Genomic DNA, 20,574 nt, shown 5'->3' with positions numbered 1-20,574 from the left:
TTTTGAGCATTAAGGCATGTAAACTTATTCTAGTAATACCCAAAAATAAACTTATTAACCTGAAAATTAGCATAAAATGTCTTTGTTTTGTCTACAAATAAAGTTTTTGTATAAAAACAGAACACACAATGCATAGACAAGGAAGTTTTATTTCATTTCCTGCAATCAGATCTCTGTGGGTACAAATCATTGTATTTTCTTACATCTTGTTCCATAACCCATGATGCATTGCATCCATACATTTGTAGCTCAAAACAGCTTTTACAAAAAAGGATATACAATATATACTTATATTTATATATATAATATACACGTGTTTCTTTATGCATTTAGATGTGTTTGTAATGGGTAAAATAAGCTTTTTTTAATTAAAAAAACAAAAAGAAAAAAAACACAGCTAAGTGGAAACGAATCCCAGGTAAGGTTCAACATAAGGTCATTACCAAACAAATAATAGCCAGGTTATCAAAGTCATCAACACTGGCTATCTTACAGTTAACATGAAGCCCTTCACACACAGTTTGCATATTTTCCACAATTACAGTCATGTAAATCCAGAGTGATTGCCTTATTTTACTGCACTATGAACCTGATAGTATCAATGACAGATTGAGGGAACTGGTTTTATGTGGGCAACACATTTTTTATGGGTTGGTAAATTATCTCTACAGCTAACTAATAATGATAATAATAATAATACGGCATTATGTCAGGACATACCTTAAATTAATAATGGCATGGTATGATTGATATCAACATTAAAGTGCTTTCAGCCGGTTGTCGCAGGGAGAGTGTAATTTATCTTTTCTACATTAAGTATCAGACATTGCTGTCCTTTAACTGAGCCGTAGATTCATAAGATGACAGCATGTTTTAATCTGCAGTAAGACATCCCCACTTCACCTTATGGCTTTAGTGCTGTAGTTCATCTACTCAGGGGGACAGATGTAGAGCGTGTACACTGAAGGCTACTCCCATGGCAGACAGTAGATGTTTCAATCCCTGTGATGTATATATGTTTTTTTAGGCTGGCACCTAGTTAAAATGAAGGTGTTTTTTCAGCTTGTGCCCAGGTATCAGACATGGATAAACAGCTCAAGAGATTCAACAATAAGCAACGGCAAGAAAACAGACTGAAGAAAAATAATTATTTGAGGTGTGAATAAACATAGTACAGGAGAAATGTCACTCAGGTAGAGACTTGACCTTCATAGTCAATGCAAATGATAAGTCCACTGTGCTGTGTTGTACTTTTGTCAACAACATTACTTCTGGTGTTACTCACTTCACATTATATAGCTCAAAATTACAGTATTACATCATTTTTTTTTTCAATACAACAGAGTAATAATAATCATGTGTGTTTATACTAATTGATCATCATTCATGTAAACATATTTAACCAGGTCATGCAAACAGTAGACCAAAACTTCTTCCACTAGAGGTGCACAGCACAGAGCAGGCCGAGCGCCCAGACTGAGATCCCTCCGACTCAGAGTAAGAGACTGACAGCAGGTGGATGTTTAGACGTGCCAGCAACAGAACAAGGAGGATGAGCGTGATATGAATGTGATCATTTTCCTCCCCACGCGTAGATGTGCACCTTCAAAATAACTCCTCCTAACACGATGGCAGAAGGTCAGATTCCTGTGATTTATGGGGATCTCAGTTTGAGCCTCTGATAACGGAACAGCCATAAAACAAAAAAAAGAAAAAAAAAAAGCTTCCTTTTGATTTTCATACATTTTTCGACGTTTTCCCCAACAGAAGCATGCAGACACTCCAGGTCAGAACCACTCTTCACAAACCCAGTCTGAGCCAGAATATAGAGTCCAAAACCCCCAGAATCACCCTCAACTTTCCAACAGAGGATTTAAACAAAAGTAGTAAATACTTAGAAAGACAGAAACACTTAATATGAGAAAGAAGTGATGGAACCGAACATAAGGGCAGGTGGCATTGGCAGTGAAGACATGCCTTGAGATTAAATCTACTCAACTAAACAGCTACTTGGTCAGTGACTGGACTGAGTCACGTGGATGGGTTAAGACATGCAGGAGTAGCTTTCAGTCCTGTTTCCCCCCCACGAGAAAGCCTTTTCTTTGTGCCCTGTCTGGCCAGATTTTTTTGGAGGAAGCTGCCAGTAATGTAGAGTGTGTGAGCCAGATGGATGTAGACAGACAGTGAGTGCGGTTAGAGGTAGATGTGATAACGTGAGAACAAAAGTAATGGACAAGAAAGACTCCCTTTAGGCCACTGCCTCCTCTCTGATTTGTAATCCAGAGGCTAGGATCCTTTCTCAAGCTAACATCCAGAAACACTTCCTGTAATACACACACTGTGATATGACCACCGTCTGCTAGAGCTGCACGAAAGGACAACTACATGTTAGGTTGCTTGGGGGGTTTATTCAGGATTATCATGCAGACAGGCCCTTTTATTAAATGACTCGGAGCAGCCTTGTAAAAAGTGTGTATCTTAGGTCAGGATGTTTTTTTTGTTGACAAAGACTTACAGTATGTCTCTCCACGCTGTCACCTGCTTGCTGTGGAGGTACTCTGGTGGACACTGCCTGATAACTACTCTGCATTCCTGGCCAGACTGGGCGGGCGGGGCGGGCTCTGGGCGCTCCATGATAACGGGAGGATGTGCTCAGACGCGACTGGCTGGCCTGCAGCAGTAGGTGCAGCTTCTCAGGCTGTCCCGATCCGCGCTGCCCTCGGTGCTTCCGCGACGGCCGTCCTCATAGTGGGACACTGGAGATGAGAGCGAAACAGGGGATATACAGTCGGAAGTTAAAGGTGCACTATGTTGTTTTTGGGAAGACATTTAGCTCAGAAGAGAAAAATGGTTACTGATTGATTTTAATGCTTAAACAAGTTAAATAAACAAAGTGACTTCATTTTCATGACTGTATAAACTGAATACAAACTGACCTTAAAGGACAACACAATTTCATACTGTTATACTTTGTTTATATGTGGCGGACCCTGCCACCTTTATAGCTTCAACCAGTGTTCTGTTCCAGTGTTTTCCTCTGAGAACAGCTTGTTTATTCAATTATGGAAAAGATAAATATTGCTGAATTTGTTTCTCAATACTACACGATGCACCTTTAAAGGGAAATTCTGTTTATTGTCAACTAAGGTCTTATCTAACTTTGCACTCACCACCTCTTTTGTAGATATACAGGAAATCTGACTACATATCGGGCAAAGCAGCCTCGATAAGCTTTCCAAATAAACGACATGTTTGGGAAGTCATTGAAACTGCTTGTTTCAGAGCCTCCCCAAAAGTAAACAGCTCCCTGCACTGGATTAGATATTGTTTCTAACTGCACAGGGATCTACGTCATCCACTTCTGGAGCAACCAGCCGGCAAACCAAACAGCTGCCACATCATCTGCACACTCCGGTTTGTTTACACGTGCGAGGCTGTGGGTTGGTGTCAATTTAGCAAGTGTGCATGCTAGAGAGGTAGTAGCTTACGAGATAAGATTTGATATCATCTTCTGAGGAAATGCAAGAAAATTAGGTGCAATTGCTGGTTATACAGTGGACTGCTGTGAGGACTGATGGAGTGGGGTTAGTGCTCTGATGAACACTGCAGTACTAGACTCTAGTTGGACCAAATGGACAGCTCTCTGCAAAAAAACTGCGTCACGTGACATTGTAGTTACATGGTTTGGCCGCTATGACAGTTTGCTTCAAAGCCTGGTGCTCATCCTGGGGACTTGGACTACATCCTGCCCCTCATCCATGAGTCGGTGCACTCTTCCTCCTCCACAATGGTACGGTTGGCGGGTGTAGTTCATTAGAAAGAAAAGGGTTCCTAAATTAAACTGCTCACAAGAAGGTCTGTGGATTATCTTGGATAACCGGGACTTGATTTCTGGAAAAAGGTCTATGCATAAAGCAATACATTATAAGTGTTGTTATTTCTACAGATGAAAAGATACTTTGCAATATTTCTACCCATACAGCTAGCATGGTTTGCCGCATAAGTAGATCACTATGAAGTTAGCAAGTGCTAATTTGTGTGTTTACGTTCGGTTAGAAGATCTTGAAATGATTTATGCTGTATGCCTTTGCACTGCTTGCCCTGATACACTTTGATTTGCTCGAGTTGTGTTTCCAGAATCTCTACGAAGATGGCAACCAAGGTGCCAAGTGCAAAATAAGCACGACCAAAAGTTAGACCTGTCACACTTCTGTGAACAGAATACAGAATTCTCTTATTTCAGGAGCAACTCCACTTCTCAGCTGAGCCTCTAATCACCTGTCAGTCCTGCTTACAGTAAACCTGGTTGACCCATCCTCTTCGTTTTGTCTCAGTTTTCGCGACTCTCTTCACTTGCCGTCTCCCCCTTAACTCTTCAGCTTCATCCCTCCCTCTATCCCTCGTCACAATTATTCATCCTCTCCATCCCTCCTTTATCCCCTCCATCCTCCGTTTTTCACTCAATCCTGTGCATACCTCCCTCATTTTTCCCTTCTCTAGGTACCGTCTGAGGCTCAAAGTTGGATCACATGCCTGAGGCTGACACCCCTCACCGAGTCTCCTCATTAAACCCTGCGTCCTCCTCTTACTAATGCTGCATTCACGTCAGATAGGACAGGTAGATGCTGGGTCACTGGAAAGCTTAAAGTTGGCGACAAGAGGGTCAAAATGTGAGTTTACAACATTAAATTACTGTGATCTAAAGACTTTAGCTAACGAGAAGAGAGAGAACACTTCAGTACGACCCGTGTGGAATATATATCAGGACTTGTTAGTCGTATTTCACTTGGCTGCCGACATTGAAGCTAATTAATGCAACTGTAAGTAACTCGTAACATCATCTTCTTTCACACATCCAGCTACTCTCAAAGTTTATTACGACTTTCCATCACTAACCCTCAACTACACCCTGTGGTATAATTACTGTATGTGAGAGTGCCTGCTCATTCACTATGAAGTGATAACTTACAGCTCTCCTCCTCCCCATTCCCCAAATCATCTTCCTCCTCCTCCTCCTCTTCCTCCTCTGGGAGCAGATGTCCATGGCAGGGACTGGTGGGAGTAATCTGACTGGGTCCCTCGAGACTAGTGCCCAGCTGCAACTTCCGCATGTGGCGCACCACCGCTGTGGCGTTAAACGCTTGCTGCATGAACAGAGAGAAAGAGAGAGGGGAGGGATAAACCTTCGTGTCTGACAGCTAGTGAGGGAGAAAAACAGCGAGGGCGTGCAAAATGTGCTCCGGCTCCTGCCAATCTTAATACTGCTCCTTCAGCAGGTTGCTCTGCGATTCAGCCAAGACACTGACCTTCCATTTACTTTTGGCAAAGTTCTTCTTGATTTGAGCGCTGACAGATTCGTGGATATTCTTGTCCAGAGCCGTGTCTCCACAGATCCTGCAAAGTCGGCAAGAATTAGAGAACAGTTAAGGAACCTGAGCTGAACGCACAGTGGTTCGACCAATCAGTGTCCTTTGAAAAACACTGGCAGCAGCGGGTGTGGTTTAGGTGTGATGACCAATGCGTTTGTTTGAAAACAACAATGGCGGCTGCTCAAGAGGTAAGCGTAGATGCTGCTCTAGCATCTGTTATATCAGAACTGGAGAGCTTATTTCACTGAAGGAAAACATGTTGGTGCTATCCTCGCGACTGCGCTCCACTGGTTGATCTGCTGATCTGATTGGCTAAGGTTAGCCTGTGATAGACAATGATAGACAAATGGTTTGTCCTGTCACCTGCCAAGTATTTTCTGACAGTGTCAAACAAATACTTCCCGGGGGGTTCGGTGTGACAAACCATCTGGCACGTCAGGTTAGCTGAAGGTTTGAGACTTTGTCCTTTGTTTGTGATGGCTAACTGAACATCGTGGAGCTTTTTCATGTTTGGTCTGGGAATTATAAGAAATCTACTTCTTGATATTTTATAGACGGATTTTTTTAATACATATATAAATATTGATCGGATTTAAACCCTGGGCCATTGCAGTGAGGACACAGCCTCTATATATTATAAATTGCTTGTTTTGGTTGACCAACAGTCCAAATCCCAAAGATGACCAATTTACAAAGATATGAAACATATAAAAGCTGCAAATCCAAACATAAACCTCTGGGATGTTTTTGTAGTTCTATACTGTATTATTAAAATGTGATTAAAGGTGATTCATTTCAGCTCAATACAAACTTACATTAGCTTCAGGACTACACAGAACCAGATCGTAGGGAATGAGTATGAGTGTACTTTTTCAGATAATAAGTATTTTGACTCTCACCATGGATGCTGGAGCGCCTGCTCACATGTGTATCTCTTCAAAGGCTCTTTCTCCATCAGGTGGCAGATGAAGTCTTTGGCTGCAAACACAACCAAAGTTCATGTTGTAATAAACCACTCTGACCTGTGAGCAGATGTTTTTTAGTAACCGGCGGTACCTGAATCTGAGATGTCATCCCAGTACGGAGAGTCAAACTCATACTCTGCTTTCAGAATCTGCTCGAATAGCTTGGCGTCGTTTTCATCGTAAAACGGAGGATATCCGCATAACCTGAGGGGTATTGGAACATCATCAATACAAGTAAACGATCACTGTACATACTTCTCAGTGATGAATGAGCTCAGACTTACAGAATATAAGAAATAACTCCTATGGACCAGCAGTCCACTGCTTTGCTGTACGGCTTCTGAGCGAGCACCTCAGGAGCTGTGAAACACACACACATCCAGGACAAGTGGAAAATATATGACACACAGCAGCAGTGAGGGGGAATTCAAGTAATCTTGACCTTTCAGTAATACCATGTGATCTGGCAGGTCACATTAAACAGGTAGAGAGCACTTCTGAAACACTTGCAATTGACTCAGTAGTGGATGAAAGAGCCTCTCACAATGCTCTGAATAAAGAGGGGATATCAGCTGAAATAGCAAGTGCTGAGCTCACATGAAAGAGAGGGGGGAGGTGAGGAGAGAGTGGCTGACCAGAGAAATAGATGCCTTACCCACATATCCAGGAGTGCCACAGGCCGTGGACATGACGCTGCCCGCTCCCTCGATCTTTGACAGTCCAAAGTCACTGATCATGATCTTGGAGTCTTCGTCCATACTGTAATACAGCAAGTTCTCCGGCTGCAAAGGCACGAAAGAGGGAGATGAAAGAGGACGGTTTGAAAATAGAAAAAAAGGCCAGCTTGTTGTACTTTTGTCTTCCCTGAGCAACGATACCTTCAAGTCTCTGTGGACGATCCCCATATCGTGGAGGTATTTGACCGCATCCAAGATCTGGTGGATGAGTTGGCTGGCATCTCTCTCTGTGTAGAAACCTTTCTCCACAATCCTGTCAAACAGCTCGCCTCCAGATACTCTGTCAGGTGAAAAATCATGAATAACAGCTAAGAGATCTTGCACCTTTACTGAAGACGTGAATATTGAAGGGTTTGAGTCCGAGTATTTCAAGTGATACGGACTTTATATATATCTGAATATATATGACACTAGAATGAGAAATAAGAGGATTTTACATCCCTTAAGCTACTAGAGGGTAAACAGAAGGGGCAAAGTGCATGTAAACTGAATGTTAATGTAACGTAAGTTAGTAAGTTAGTTGTATTTACTAAGATGTTAAACAGAGAAAAGCAGCAAAAAGTCTCATTCGAGGCACTTTGCTTGATAAATTCCTGATTTTTCTTTTTGTAAATCCAACAATCGATCAATCACATCACTGTTTACTCTTGTTTAACAGTAAAAATGCCTGCTGAATGCGTACCCTCTATTGTATAACTGGCCCTTGTATAAGACAAAGAGGAGGAGGAACTCACAGCTGCATGACAAGATATAGATGGGATGTACTTTCAAAGATGTCCTCCAGCGAAACAATGTTGGGATGCTTGATTCTGAGGAAGATAAACGGAGAGAAATCATCGAATGGAACATTTTTAATTGCGCCAGATTTCTCTAATGCTTACTGTCAATTGGTCACCAGATGGCATTCTTGCTGCACAACTCAAATCGCTCTCATCTGTTTTCTCTGCTCCACGGGAAGCCCTACAGTAAATTGGGATCAAACCTGTGTGTTTGCCCCGTTCTCCTGAAAGACAAACTGGGAAAGCCTCTCGGATGAAGCACAGAGAAGCTTTAGATGCACTAACTACCTCTTGCTGCGAATGACAATGACCAGCGTCTGCAGCTGGAACCATTAACAAAGGCCGGCTTTGGAGATTATCGCAGAATGACGGGATGTTTTTCTCTCGCACACAAATAAAATAGAATTGGATCGTTTATTGTTACGAAGCAGCCGACAGACGGTCGAGCATCTCTCTTGGCTTTGGAGTGGAGCTGAGAGCATGTGAACGCACCATCGCTGTAACACATCAGCAGCTGAGAGGAGCAAATGACTCCTTATAGAAACAGAGAATCCCTCTCTGTTCAGATTCTTCTTACTTTCTTTCTGCTCTCTCACGACTTTCTTTTTTATTGAACGCTGACTTTTAGAGGAAACTCCATTCACCCATTCCCCCATATCTTCCTCCTTCCGTCGTGCCCTACCCCCCTCTCCACTTCTCCACCCTCTATGTCTCTTTCTCTTTCTTCAATACACTGCTGCGGGGAACTCCACACACCATCACCATCTCCGCCTCTGTGTGCTGTTGCCCTGGCAACAGGGACACTAAAAATAGGTCTATCTTCTTTACTCCTGACATTTCTGGTGCACAATCCTACTGTTTCTACTGACACCATGCATTTAGTAACCCGTTCAATTGACCCCTTGCATATGCTATTCTGCATCTGTGCACGGATCGTTGTCGGGGAGGCTGCACCGGCTGAATCCTCCCGCTGGACGCGGAGCAGGAGCGCGGCGACGGATCTCGACCTCACCTGTGTAGTACGGCGATCTCATTTTCGATGTTGTTCTCTTTGCCTTCTAACGCTTTCTTGGGGATGCACTTGATGGCCACCAGCCTCTGGGTCCTCTTCTCCTCGGCTAGAACCACCTCTGAGAAAGCTCCCCTGAAACAAGCAGTGGAACAACACACACACACACACATTCAAACATTAGAGAAAGAAAGAAAGGAACGTGTGGGAGTGTGAGGTGAAACGGACACAATCGGGAAGCTAAACCAGGATTCTTCTTATGCTACAGGCCATGCTGGATGTAAAAACAGAAAATTCAGAGCTTATTATGCAAATCTTTTTTTGTTCCTCTTGAAAGTGTGTGTGTGTGTGTGTATTTGGTCGATTCCCACACTAAATAAAGTAATTAGATATTTCTGTGGCCTGCTAAAAACTGTCTCTCAGCTAACCACAACACCAGAGCTTTTAAATAAAGGTCTCAAAATAGCGTCCATTCAGCCATCTGTGTGTTTATATGGCGTGTGTATGCGTGTGTGTGTGTGTGTGTGTGCGCGTGTGAGTGCTGCTTAGATGAATTATTCAAAATGGTGACATTACTGAGAGGTTTTTTGGGGGGTTGAGAAAAAGGCTCGGGAGGTGAGGCGAAGCAACAGTCACATCCGGACATTTATAGTCGTATCAATTGCTTTTAAAAAGAACAAACTATTTTTATTCCATTCAATAATAGAAAGAGCAAATGTAGTGCGGCTGTTTCTGAGGGAGACTAGACTGCATTATGGATTACCGTGATGGCGAGAGGGAGAATGGTGTGTATTTACACAGTCTCCCCACAGGAGCGTGGGAGGGAGCTCAGGAGGAGGCCTGAGCGCACGAACATTGTTAGCAGCCACAGGGATCCTTTACATGTGTGCGAATCAGCGCTGTCATGCGACACACAGAGGAAGTTCAATGTCACGTTTGAGCAAATAGCCCTTCTCCCACCCCCATCTGTCGCACTGTGCAGCACGTCAGGCGTCTTAACTCCACTTGAGTCTGCAACCTTGGATAAAAAGATGCGGCGATAAGGAGGCAGGCATCTCTAACTTTCTGTTTATTCTGCTCTTAATGATTACAGTTAATAACTCTCCTGGCAACGTGCATTTCTTTCCATCTTCAGGCCATAATGAATGCTCATGTGGATCGGTGGTAATCCTTGAGATGGCTTTGTACTGTGGCCATCTTGTGCTCAACGAACCAGCGCGGCAGAAACGTTTGCATACTGAAGCCGACGATGCACACCAAGAAAGAGAGGCGATTCTCTCACACGCACATCTCTGGTTTCATTTTTTTAGTCCCTTAAAATAATCTCAATGCAAAATCACATAAAGCTCCAATTCTCATCGACCCATAAAAGCATTTTAATGTGTTTAAGTCTGCAGCATTTACAGCCAGGGTTTCCTCAAATGGTGGAGAGTGTTACATTTCTATTACCAGCAAGTAATAATCTATTTAGGCTTATTGGCTTTTTAAAATAGAATTCTCAGTGAGCGAGACAGGGAGACAGATGGGTAGGATACCAACATGTGAACGCTACTGAAAACAATGTTTCTGATTCTTGCCATGCATGAAGAAACATCTATAAGGCTGCAACTAATGATTATTTTAATTTCTGATTATTCTGCATTATTTTCTTGATTTAATGATTAAAAATATGATCTACTGCAGGGTTTTTCCCAGGGGTCAGCACTGTTGCTTCACAGCAAGTACGTCCTGGGTTTGAATCCTGCTGGGGCAGGACCTTTCTGTGCGGAGTTTGTACGTTCTCCCTGTGCTTGCCCGGGTTTCCTCCGGGTACCCACCATTGAAACATGCGCATTAGTATAATTCTCCAGTCAGTGCCCTTGACCAAAGGCGCTTGGTGAGATCTAGAGTTGGTCCCCGGGCGCATACACACTGCTCACTGCTCCCTCGAGACGAGTTAAATGCAGAGTACCATTTTCACTATGTTGTACTTTGTATGATATGTGATCAAATAAAGATTCTTCCAAAATCCAAACTTGATGGTGGGCCACAGGCCTAAAGCAAACTCCTATTGTGTTATATTGTTAAGATGATCCAAAGTCCCCTTAACTGAAATAATGAATAATAATTGGGGATTCAAGCCTCGAGAGCAATTTTACCCACAAAAAACAAAACATCAGTGATTTATAGTCCTTTTTTTGTTGTTGTTACACAAAAAACATCTGGCGGGCCAAAACGAACCCTATGACCAACATCAGAAAAACAACCATGAGCAGACAACTCAGCAGAACCGATAGTAAACGGTGAGATATTTTATCTTACTAATGCACTGAAGTTACATAAGTAAGTTATTTTAACCTGAACCACATTGTTTTCTTAACAAAGTAGTTTTAGTGCCTAAACCTAACCAAACTGTGAGCGTATGTTCTGAGAGCAGAGATATAAAGTGTCTTGGGACTGACTGGCATTCAACCTATTCAGTCATTCAGGTACGAGGATGTGTTATCCAGATGTTGCCAGTTAATTTTGTCGATCAACATTTCGAACACTTGACACATTATTTTAGCTTTAGTCGGTTAGCTTCAACATGGAAACACGACCCTGTGAGCTTGCCTCAGCCATGGCTGTTCATAAATAGAGGTAAGCAGATCAATGTTGTTGTTTTTTTATAAAACACGCCCTTACCCAAACAGCTAAATAATATCAGTAGCAGCAGTATCTGCTATTTTCACCACTGCTATTGTCAAATTTGTCAGTAGGCGAGATGAGCTTGATATGCTTCCCACAATTTCTCCCTGCACTATAAACAGACTATTAGACTGGAAGATGTCATCATTGACTGCTTTTGCTACAGAAAGTATCTGATTACACATTTATATACTCTGTGTGACCTGATCCATGCTTTATCTATACTACTCGTAATAAGAAGAAAATCCTTGCACACACACTTCCATAATGCTGCTGTGAGACACACTGTAATTAACCATCCAGTCGCTAATTTCTACATGGGGATGTAGTAGAGCTGGCCTCTCAGGGGGGTAGGACAAGGCACAGCAGACGAAAGAAGAAAGGAGGCAACTGTAGCGGTTATTCTGAACCGATGAGATGAACTCGTGTAAGTTTGAACATTAGACAGGAGTGAAATGAGACAGAGGAAAAGTGGACGTTGCATTCCTTCAGTCTCAGATTAAAGCACATAGTTTCTTTTTTCCACCAGAAACACACCACTCAAAATCTTGCCGCATCATTTTTATCTATTTAATGCCAATACATAATCCTGGCACGCACACTTACTTGCTGTAGCACATTAACTTGCTGTTACAAATTGAAATAAATAAGATTCAAATGAGTCATTGGTCTCAAGACTCATAGCTGACGCACTGCTGTTTTTGTGTACATGAACAAGACTGTGACTGCATATTTTTAGATGGATGGATGGATGGATGGATGGATGGATGGATGGATAGATGGATGGATGAAGCACGACATAAAAGCCTGTGTCTGGTTATCATCTGCATCTGTAGCAGAGTGATGGTGTCTGCCCCAAAGCCATCAGCACAACATGAACACCAACACAGCATGGGTCTCTCTCTCTCTCTCTCTCTCTCACACACACACACACACACACACACACACACACACACACACACACACACACACACACACACACACACAGAAGTTGTTGAAGACACTTTAATCCCAGCTGTCCATACGGGAAATATTGATTCACACATTCTCATATCATCGCTGTCAGTGTCTCACAGTGCTTTTCACCCCAATTGCAATCTTCCATGTATCTGAGTTGTTTAATATGATGGGCTGTTAATAAACTACATGAAAAGACATCTGCGCTGTAAGTTGTAGACACATCTCTCTGAAGGTCTTTTAAAGTTAGCTGCTGGCTAGCTTCAGACCAGTCAAACACAGGATACATCCAAACTAGTCGAAATTTCAGCATTGTGTAAATCGGTTGCTCGCGCCGTATAGCAAACTAATCAACATTAACTTTTCAAACAGGAAGTCATCGGAGCATCGCAAGCTGTGTCATGAATTAAAAACATTTGTGCTTTTAATTTTGCATGTTGCACATCAAGCCTTAAAGGTCCAGGTCCCCTATTGTGGCACAACCAGTGTCTGGTTTGTCCGTTCTGGGCTACTGTAGAAACATTGGGGTGCGACATGGTTCAATTCAGACTTGTAGTCCTGGCGAAAGTGCAGCGTTTTAATCCATTTGGTGTTGACATTTCCTTGCTCCTTGCTGGCAAATACATGGCATTGTTATGGTTGTAACAAACAAGTCGTTGGATTGGTTGTAGTAGTAGTTATGGGGTTACTTAGTAAACTTAGTAAACACTTATGTTAAAGCTGCCAAGTCTTAACAAAGTTCAAGCTAAGACAGCTGGCGCAACTGGCTCCTGAACTGGCTGCGCAGCAACTACCTATATGATCAGTGGTTGATATAACTGAAGCCCATTGCACTCAAAAAGATGGATGTTTGCTGACAAACATTATTCATAATGTTTTTTGTTGTTGTTGTTGTTTTAAAGATACACCATAAATCAGGCAGAGTCAGGCCCCTTAGACCTGTTGCAGAAGGCTGCTAGCATCCATCAGTCTATTGATCTCACCTGATGCAAGTGCTCCTTCAAGCCCAATGTGCCTCAGAGTCCTAAAAAAGCTTTCTCTTTTTAGCCTAATCCATTTTGTGTGTGCGCTCGTTGGGTGTGTGTGTGTGTGTGTGTTTGAGAGAGAGAAAGACAGAGAGGAGTGTGAGGACATACAGTACAATGCCAAATCCCAAACAATCTCCAGATTCATTCTTCCATCTGCATCATTATGAAAAATAACTTTATTCATATCAACAGATCTCGGGACTGAGCCATTCACTAACAATTGTACAACTGTATATTTTCCATGTACTCCACTAAAGTCATGTGTAGGTCAAACCTCTTAACTCCTCTGCTCTTCTCTATGAACAAAACAGCCAGTGAGAGTGCTTTCCAACAGTGTTTAGTACTGAATAGTCACAATGTTTATACGCCTACACTTTATTCACCTGGACCGCACAAAGAATTCTTACAACTGGCCTGCCTCATGTATTACTTCTCATATCATTGATTCCTTTTAAGGCACCATGAAATTAAAGCCCATCTTTTAGCCTTTAACCTCTTGTTCCCTCTTGAAAAGCGTCAATGTGGAATCAAATTGTGTACAGTTAAAGCTGTGTTCGTACTGCTCCAACTGCGAATCAACACCAAATTCTGCACCTCTTCGCAGGACTGTACAATCTATGTATCGTGGAACTACTTTGTTTGGAGAACAGATCAGATGGTGAGATCTAAAAAGAGCAATGCATTTAAGAAGTGCTCTGCTGTGGACGTTTACAGCTGTTTTCTTTACTGCTGCGCTGCGGTCTGAAATTGTTTTGTTAACTGGCCCCATGCTCTTCATTTCTGTCAGATAAGCTGCCAGCTTGCAGGGATATTTCTGTCCACAGGGCTCGTAAACTGAAATGATGTTTATTTATGCATCTACAGCATCGCTACTCCTAAGCCTTTAAGTCTCGGTCCAAGATCATATTTAATACATAAACACATCAAGCTCAATCAACGACTATACGTGTCCAAGTAAATCATGGGACAGTTAATCAAACTGTTGGGGAAAAATAAATCCCTGGTGTCGACATCCGTGAAAGACACAGTTGTTAAAAGTGCAATATATAAGAATTTTAGTTGAAAACATTTAAAAACGTTTTGAGAATGAATTCAACAGGACGCCAAGTCTTACAATTGGCACCTTTAAATGGACGGTTCACCCAAAAAATCTTTCTGCCGAACTACGCTGTATCACCACGCAGAAGGAAGTGTCTATCTGATCACGGACGGGAGGCTCGTACTCGAGACGGTGATGTAAACATTGACTGTTACTTTGGTTAAGTTAGCTTAGTAAGCTTGCTGTATTTTTTGGCTCTTTGAGCACCACAACCCGAATGCCATCTAATTCCTACATCTCCAAAACATCACATCAAAACAATCTAAATCAATAAATAGCGCTACGGTTAAGAGGAAAAATATGTATTTTTTTTTATTTTTGGCCAAACGTCCCTTGAAGGAAGTTACAGAAATGGGGACGCTGCTCTACTCTCTCCGCCTTCATCTACAGACTTTAACAAAGCCTTTCTGGGTAAAGAGCGCCTCCGGGTCACAGTTAAGAAAACCGTAAGCCAGAATCTTATGACAGAGTTTTTGGCTCCATATTTACAGAAGCACGACTCTAAAAAGGCCGAGAGGCATCACAGATATATGTATATAGACTTTCACTCCATCCTGTCTACATGACATTGTTAAAGGAGAGAAGTGTTAATGAGAATTACAACAGAAAAGTCAAAGTTTGTTGACTGGGGGATTTTTTTTTCTCCGGGGACAGCTTGTCCCTGAAGTGGACTCCAACCAGAGGTAGAACTGCGAAGGATTAGCTGAATCTGAATATAATATTTCAACATAAATCAATTAACTTCACACTCTGAATTCCTGGATAAAGCTCCTCTGTAATCTTCTCTCCGAGCATAAGGAGCTTTCCGTCAACACATTAATTCTGCCCTCTGCCAGGTCCAGCTATAGTGACGGGAGGGAAAGAATATTACTACAGCTTCTATCCCTGTTTTTTTTTTTTTTTTTCCTGAAATATGGGTACATGCTATTCCGGCAATTCACTCTTTCAATCCTCGTTACGTAACCCTTAATATCATACTTCAAATTACAATCAATGTTTTAAGTTCCTGCGAGTCTCGGTGGAATCGTAACAGAACTTATCAGCGTTTAGCAGCAGCCGTGATTTCTCAAATATACAATCTGCTAGTCAAAGTGCATTTCATACAGAGACACACACCGGTGGGGTCTTCTGATGTCCTCCTACAGCACTCGACATAAGCAGACAGCCTCATCATCTTCCCACTGCTATTTCACTTTTTTGGATGCGAACCAGAGTTGCACAGTCATTAAAATCTGATTCTGTGCTGCCTCTCTGGGGAAGCAGGTGTGATTCCAAGAAGAAAGAAAACAACCACACTCCATATGGCACACTCGTGTCCTCACAGGTGGACGTGTGCTGGGTCACTTGTACTTAGTTCGGGGTGGGGGGGGTGGAGAGGTGCCGCCCGACCATCTGGGCTCGATCCTGTCCCCCTGGAGAGGAGTGCATTCACAGGTCTGTGTGAGTCCAGCCCTCTCCATTACTAACTGCAAGGAAGCCTTCACCCTGCTGGATGAACGTTCATTTTGCAGTTTATTGCAGAATGAAGGCGTATTCAATAAAAATGTAAGATAACCTATTTTGGATTCGAGACCACATCGCATCAGATAAATCATAGGCAGCAACTGCAGGCATGGGTTTATGTGATCGCTCTATGCGTGAGCCCTTGATGGAAATACATAACCTGTTCAGCTGTCTCTCACATCCCTGCGGTCTCTCATCACATCAGCAGAGGAAGGTGCAGCTGATTATGACACATTCAGAGATAGATGGGTGTTATTAAAAGATTGCAGGTTTCATTGGGTTTTGTATTGTAATTTGGATAAGTTGTGGGCAATGAGAAAGACATTTTGTTTCTTTCACAGCTTTCATTCATGATCAAAAATATGTGTGTACTGACAACAGCCTTGCATCCATTCAGGACTCACTCTCCTAACAACAAAGCAAGCAAGTCCGAGCTAAGATGAGGCCAAACTGCCTGATATCACCTGATCTCAGCCACATCTACTGGATCTACAGTGGCCTGGCAGGACCGGCTTGGATGGGTGCCATAACAATACAGATCACTTGTGTTGAACAGTTAAAATAAAGTCCTCAGTGTGAATAGCTGACCAAGTCATCTTGTTTTGAATATACAGTATAAATCAGTGTTCAATTTGAATACAGTCATTCACTTTCACAAATATTGCCGTAATGTCCGAAGCAGGGAGAATAATAACGATGTTTAGAAACAAACACACTCGTATGCAACCATGCATGCATAACTGCACACGCGTACACACAAATACATGCAAATAAAACGCATGCATGTTAAGCACATACGATTGCAGCCCTAGCTCGACCACTGTTATGACTGTAAAGACCAAAGTGTCCAAATGCAAACTGTTTCCAAAACTAGATTCAGTTAATTTAAAAAGGCTTTTTTATTTTTATATATGCATAAAAATTAACTGTAATGCATTCAAAATGTCTTTGTGCTGCCCAATAGAGTGCCAAATTGGCCGGGGAAATGATGCATTCTTGAATACTTTAGGCGAGTGGGAAACAGTTGAGTCAGCATCCAACAGTGGCCAAGAACAAGACAAGTCTGAGTCAAAATAGGCAGAAGTGACAGGCCATCCAAAATGTCAGTCATGTTTTTCTTGTTCTCTTTTTTTTTTTTTGGATTCATGCTTTATTTAGATGGTGACAGCGAGATGGAGACAGGAAACGCAGAGGACAGAGATACGGGATGATATGCAGCGAAGAGCTGGAATCAAACCCAGGCTGCCACAGTAAAGACTTAATACATCGTACAGTGAGGTCTGTTATTCAGGTTTCTTAAGAGACTCTATTAAGACTCAAACAAGACTCCAACAACCTGGCACCATGTTTACTACCAAGGAGGTTATGTTTTCACCCAGGTCCACGTGTTGGTTTGTCAGCAGGATTACACAAAAACTATTGAACAGATTTCCATGAAACTTGAATGGAGGATGATTCTCAGGCCAGAATAGACCCCATTAACTGTTGGTGTGGATCCCGATAAAGGGACGGATCCAGGATTTTTTCCTTACTTACTTTAACATTGAGAGATTTCTATATTTTTGTTAATTTCTCAGGGAATAATGCATGGATCCTGATGACAAAAAATCACATTTAGGCGGATGGTATCTATAAGTGAGTACAATTTGATGCAGATCATAGATCTGGTGAGCTTAAATTATGACTAAGCAGTTACGGGTGGTTTGAAATTTAGAGTACAGGGCTATCGAGCTTGACATTGGATTAGGTTTGATGGAACACAAGCTGAGGTGATCAGGGCCATCGGTGCCGTCGCCCACTTCGCCCCTTTGATAACCCGGCCTCACTCGGACAACAGCACCGAACTACCCGTGTAACTTACGTTCCCAGCACTTCTTTGAAGTCATAATGTTCTTTGATGTCTGATGTCTTCTTTTTCCATCCATTTCCATCCTCTCCAAGAGGCATCCTACAACGCTGATCTGATTCGCCACACTACAGCTGCGGGGCAGAAAGAAGGGAATTTAAGAAAGAAAAAACAGTGAATAGTCGTTCACGATTACCTTTCATTCCACCACATGTCGAAATACACTTTTGATTTATCTAGATTTGATTATGATCAAGAGCATTTTGCTAAAGTGGAGGGATGATGGACATGCTGATTGGACCAGTGACTTTTAATGAAAATGACAAAAATCCCTAGAAGGCAACATGATTTTTGTCTCTATTACAAACATCATTCCAGCACACAGTTGGGACATAACAGATAAGACTTGAAATATTACACAACAATCTACGGGCACTCTTGACTGCGAGAGATATATTCTGCCTCTGCGCCAGTTTAATATGCCCATTACAGTTTGGCAGACTGATGTGACTGTTGCATAAAGCCATTAAATACACTATTGATTTTCCTGATTAAGCGTTCTGGTTATCACAGCCTCTTGTTTGCATTTTTAACAGCACTTAAGTTTGATCGGACTGGATGACAAGAAGACAAGTTCCTATCACGATTCTTTTTGCGTGCATGATGAAGACTGATCAATAAGTTCCAAAAAGTCCAATCCAAGTCAAACACTGAGACTGCAGGCCTGGCCTGTGCTGCTGTCTTAAACTCTTTATTCCAACAGAGAAAATAAATGACAGAGAGAGAGAAGTTGTTAATGAACGAGAAAGAAAAACATGAATAAGAAATAGATTTTCTCAACACTGATGAGATGTGACTACACTGCCCGGAAAAAAAAACACAACAGCTACAGACTTTCTTTGCTGACAAGCGGCCAGGAGACAATAAATAGCAACAAATAACAGCTTGAAAGTAGGGCAAACAGTGCAGCAGAGACAGGCGCAAGAAAGGGGGGACAGTCACCAAAAAAAACAAACGCATGGTCAGTGGAGGCAGATATACCAGCTGGGGGACCTGTGCTATATTTAAACATCTGAAGCTTTAAACACTCAGGTCGATCTGAGGCACAAGAAAATCCACAAATGCAAGACTGAGAACTGTACTGAGAGAAACGATGTGATAACCTGCTCTGCGTTGGGGCTGCAGGGCGTGAATGGCAAGCATGAGGCTGAATGGGAATCTTAAAGCATTTGGTCGGTGTGCAATGTGTATTTTACATTAAAACGAGTGTGAGTGTCGTGCAGGTGCTCATGCATGTAGGCTGCAGAGAGAGAAAGAAATTGAAAAAAGGCGATGTGGGTGTGCGGACATGTAGCCTGCTGCAGCGCTCAAGGGTACGGCAGTCAAAGGAATCTGTTAAACCGGGGAGGCTGCAGACATGCGACACACTGACAGCTCCACAACTTCTGCACAGAAACTAAACAATTGATGATGCACTCGAGGTGGATGTGAGAGTAGGAAGACAACGAAAAGAAATAAGGAAAGCACGTACCTAAATGGCGATCTGTGGCTGTGGTGTGCTCTCTCCTTCCCTCTGGGAGCGATGTGGTTGCTGTGCTTGTGCGCAGCGCTCGGGTCCGCTCAGACTTCTCCTGACGTCAAGAAAACCAGACGTCTGTGGACGTAGTGCAGCACGAAAATCACTCACTGTTCTCTTAACAACGCGATGTGCGATTTACCTCCTGATAGTCGAGCCGCCGTCTGCTGTGTGCGAGCAGCTTCTCTGTTCATCTGCTGGTTGTTTATCTGCGGGCTTCCCTCCCGCAGCGCGCCTGGTAACGCTCGTGCGGTTGCAGAGCATGCAGACAATTTTAGATTTTTTATTTTTTTTTTGTACCCCAAACAGGCCCAACGTGTCACTGTGAATAATTCATCACACAGGCACTGACAAGGCACACACAGGCGACCTGTGTGAAAGTGAAAGTCTTTAATGGGTTCGGGCTGAAGACATGCTGCAGGATGATGGAGGACAAGTGCGTGTCAGAGGCCCCGTGCACACTTGCAGGGAATTAAAGCTCTGATGTCCAACTAATGTTGAGGCAACGCCCTGCTGCCTCCTCTCTCACAGCATCAACACTCACGGGACCCTGCCCAGTGTCCACCTGGACACACTGGCTGCCAAGGGTCCAGTGGCCATCACAGGTGTGATTGTATGGGCAAGCAACAACACAACAACAACACAACAGGACCCAAGAAGTGTTTTCACCATCTCTCTAACAATCAAAGGCAACACATTATAAGGTGTTCCTGTTGTTTTGAGGAGTTATTTTTATCATCCACATAGTGTGCATAACAATGATGGAGAACCTTAAAGGGAAAACGCCACCAATTTTATAGCCTACATTAAAGTGTGCTTACAGGTCTTGGGGAGTAGGCTACTACTGCATGTGTGGAAAAAAACATAACGTCTTTTGTGGCACCTGCTGCAAGTAATCTGATAAATTGCCTCTGTGGCTAAGATGCATTGTGGGTGATGTAGGCACCAGGTTTTGAAAAGGAAGAAGAATGCGTGGAATAAAAAAGGCGATATCTCTGGTCCTGCTGTGTCAGTTTAGATCACTTGTTTTTAAACTGTC

General features: G+C 42.7%; 1 protein-coding gene across 1 annotated transcript; it reads right to left on the bottom strand.

The window, feature by feature from the left end:
* Window positions 1–131: 131 nt before the first annotated feature.
* Window positions 132–19,923, bottom strand: camk1a (calcium/calmodulin-dependent protein kinase Ia). The gene is made up of 12 exons (XM_084349101.1): window positions 19,491–19,923; window positions 17,975–18,093; window positions 8,863–8,994; window positions 7,806–7,880; window positions 7,213–7,351; window positions 6,990–7,116; window positions 6,619–6,694; window positions 6,426–6,538; window positions 6,269–6,347; window positions 5,307–5,394; window positions 4,970–5,144; window positions 132–2,756 (listed from the first exon to the last, which is right to left on the bottom strand). Exons 2-12 carry the CDS (start codon window positions 18,058–18,060, stop codon window positions 2,653–2,655), a joined length of 1,194 nt encoding a protein of 397 aa, XP_084205227.1. The 5' UTR covers window positions 18,061–18,093; window positions 19,491–19,923; the 3' UTR covers window positions 132–2,652.
* Window positions 19,924–20,574: the final 651 nt, after the last annotated feature.

Source organism: Pagrus pagrus (genome assembly GCF_965226575.1).
Source record: "Pagrus pagrus genome assembly, chromosome: 3".
NCBI lineage: Eukaryota > Metazoa > Chordata > Actinopteri > Spariformes > Sparidae > Pagrus > Pagrus pagrus.
The sequence above is the reverse complement of the archived record's forward strand: the minus strand, read 5'-3'. Positions and strand labels throughout refer to the sequence as shown.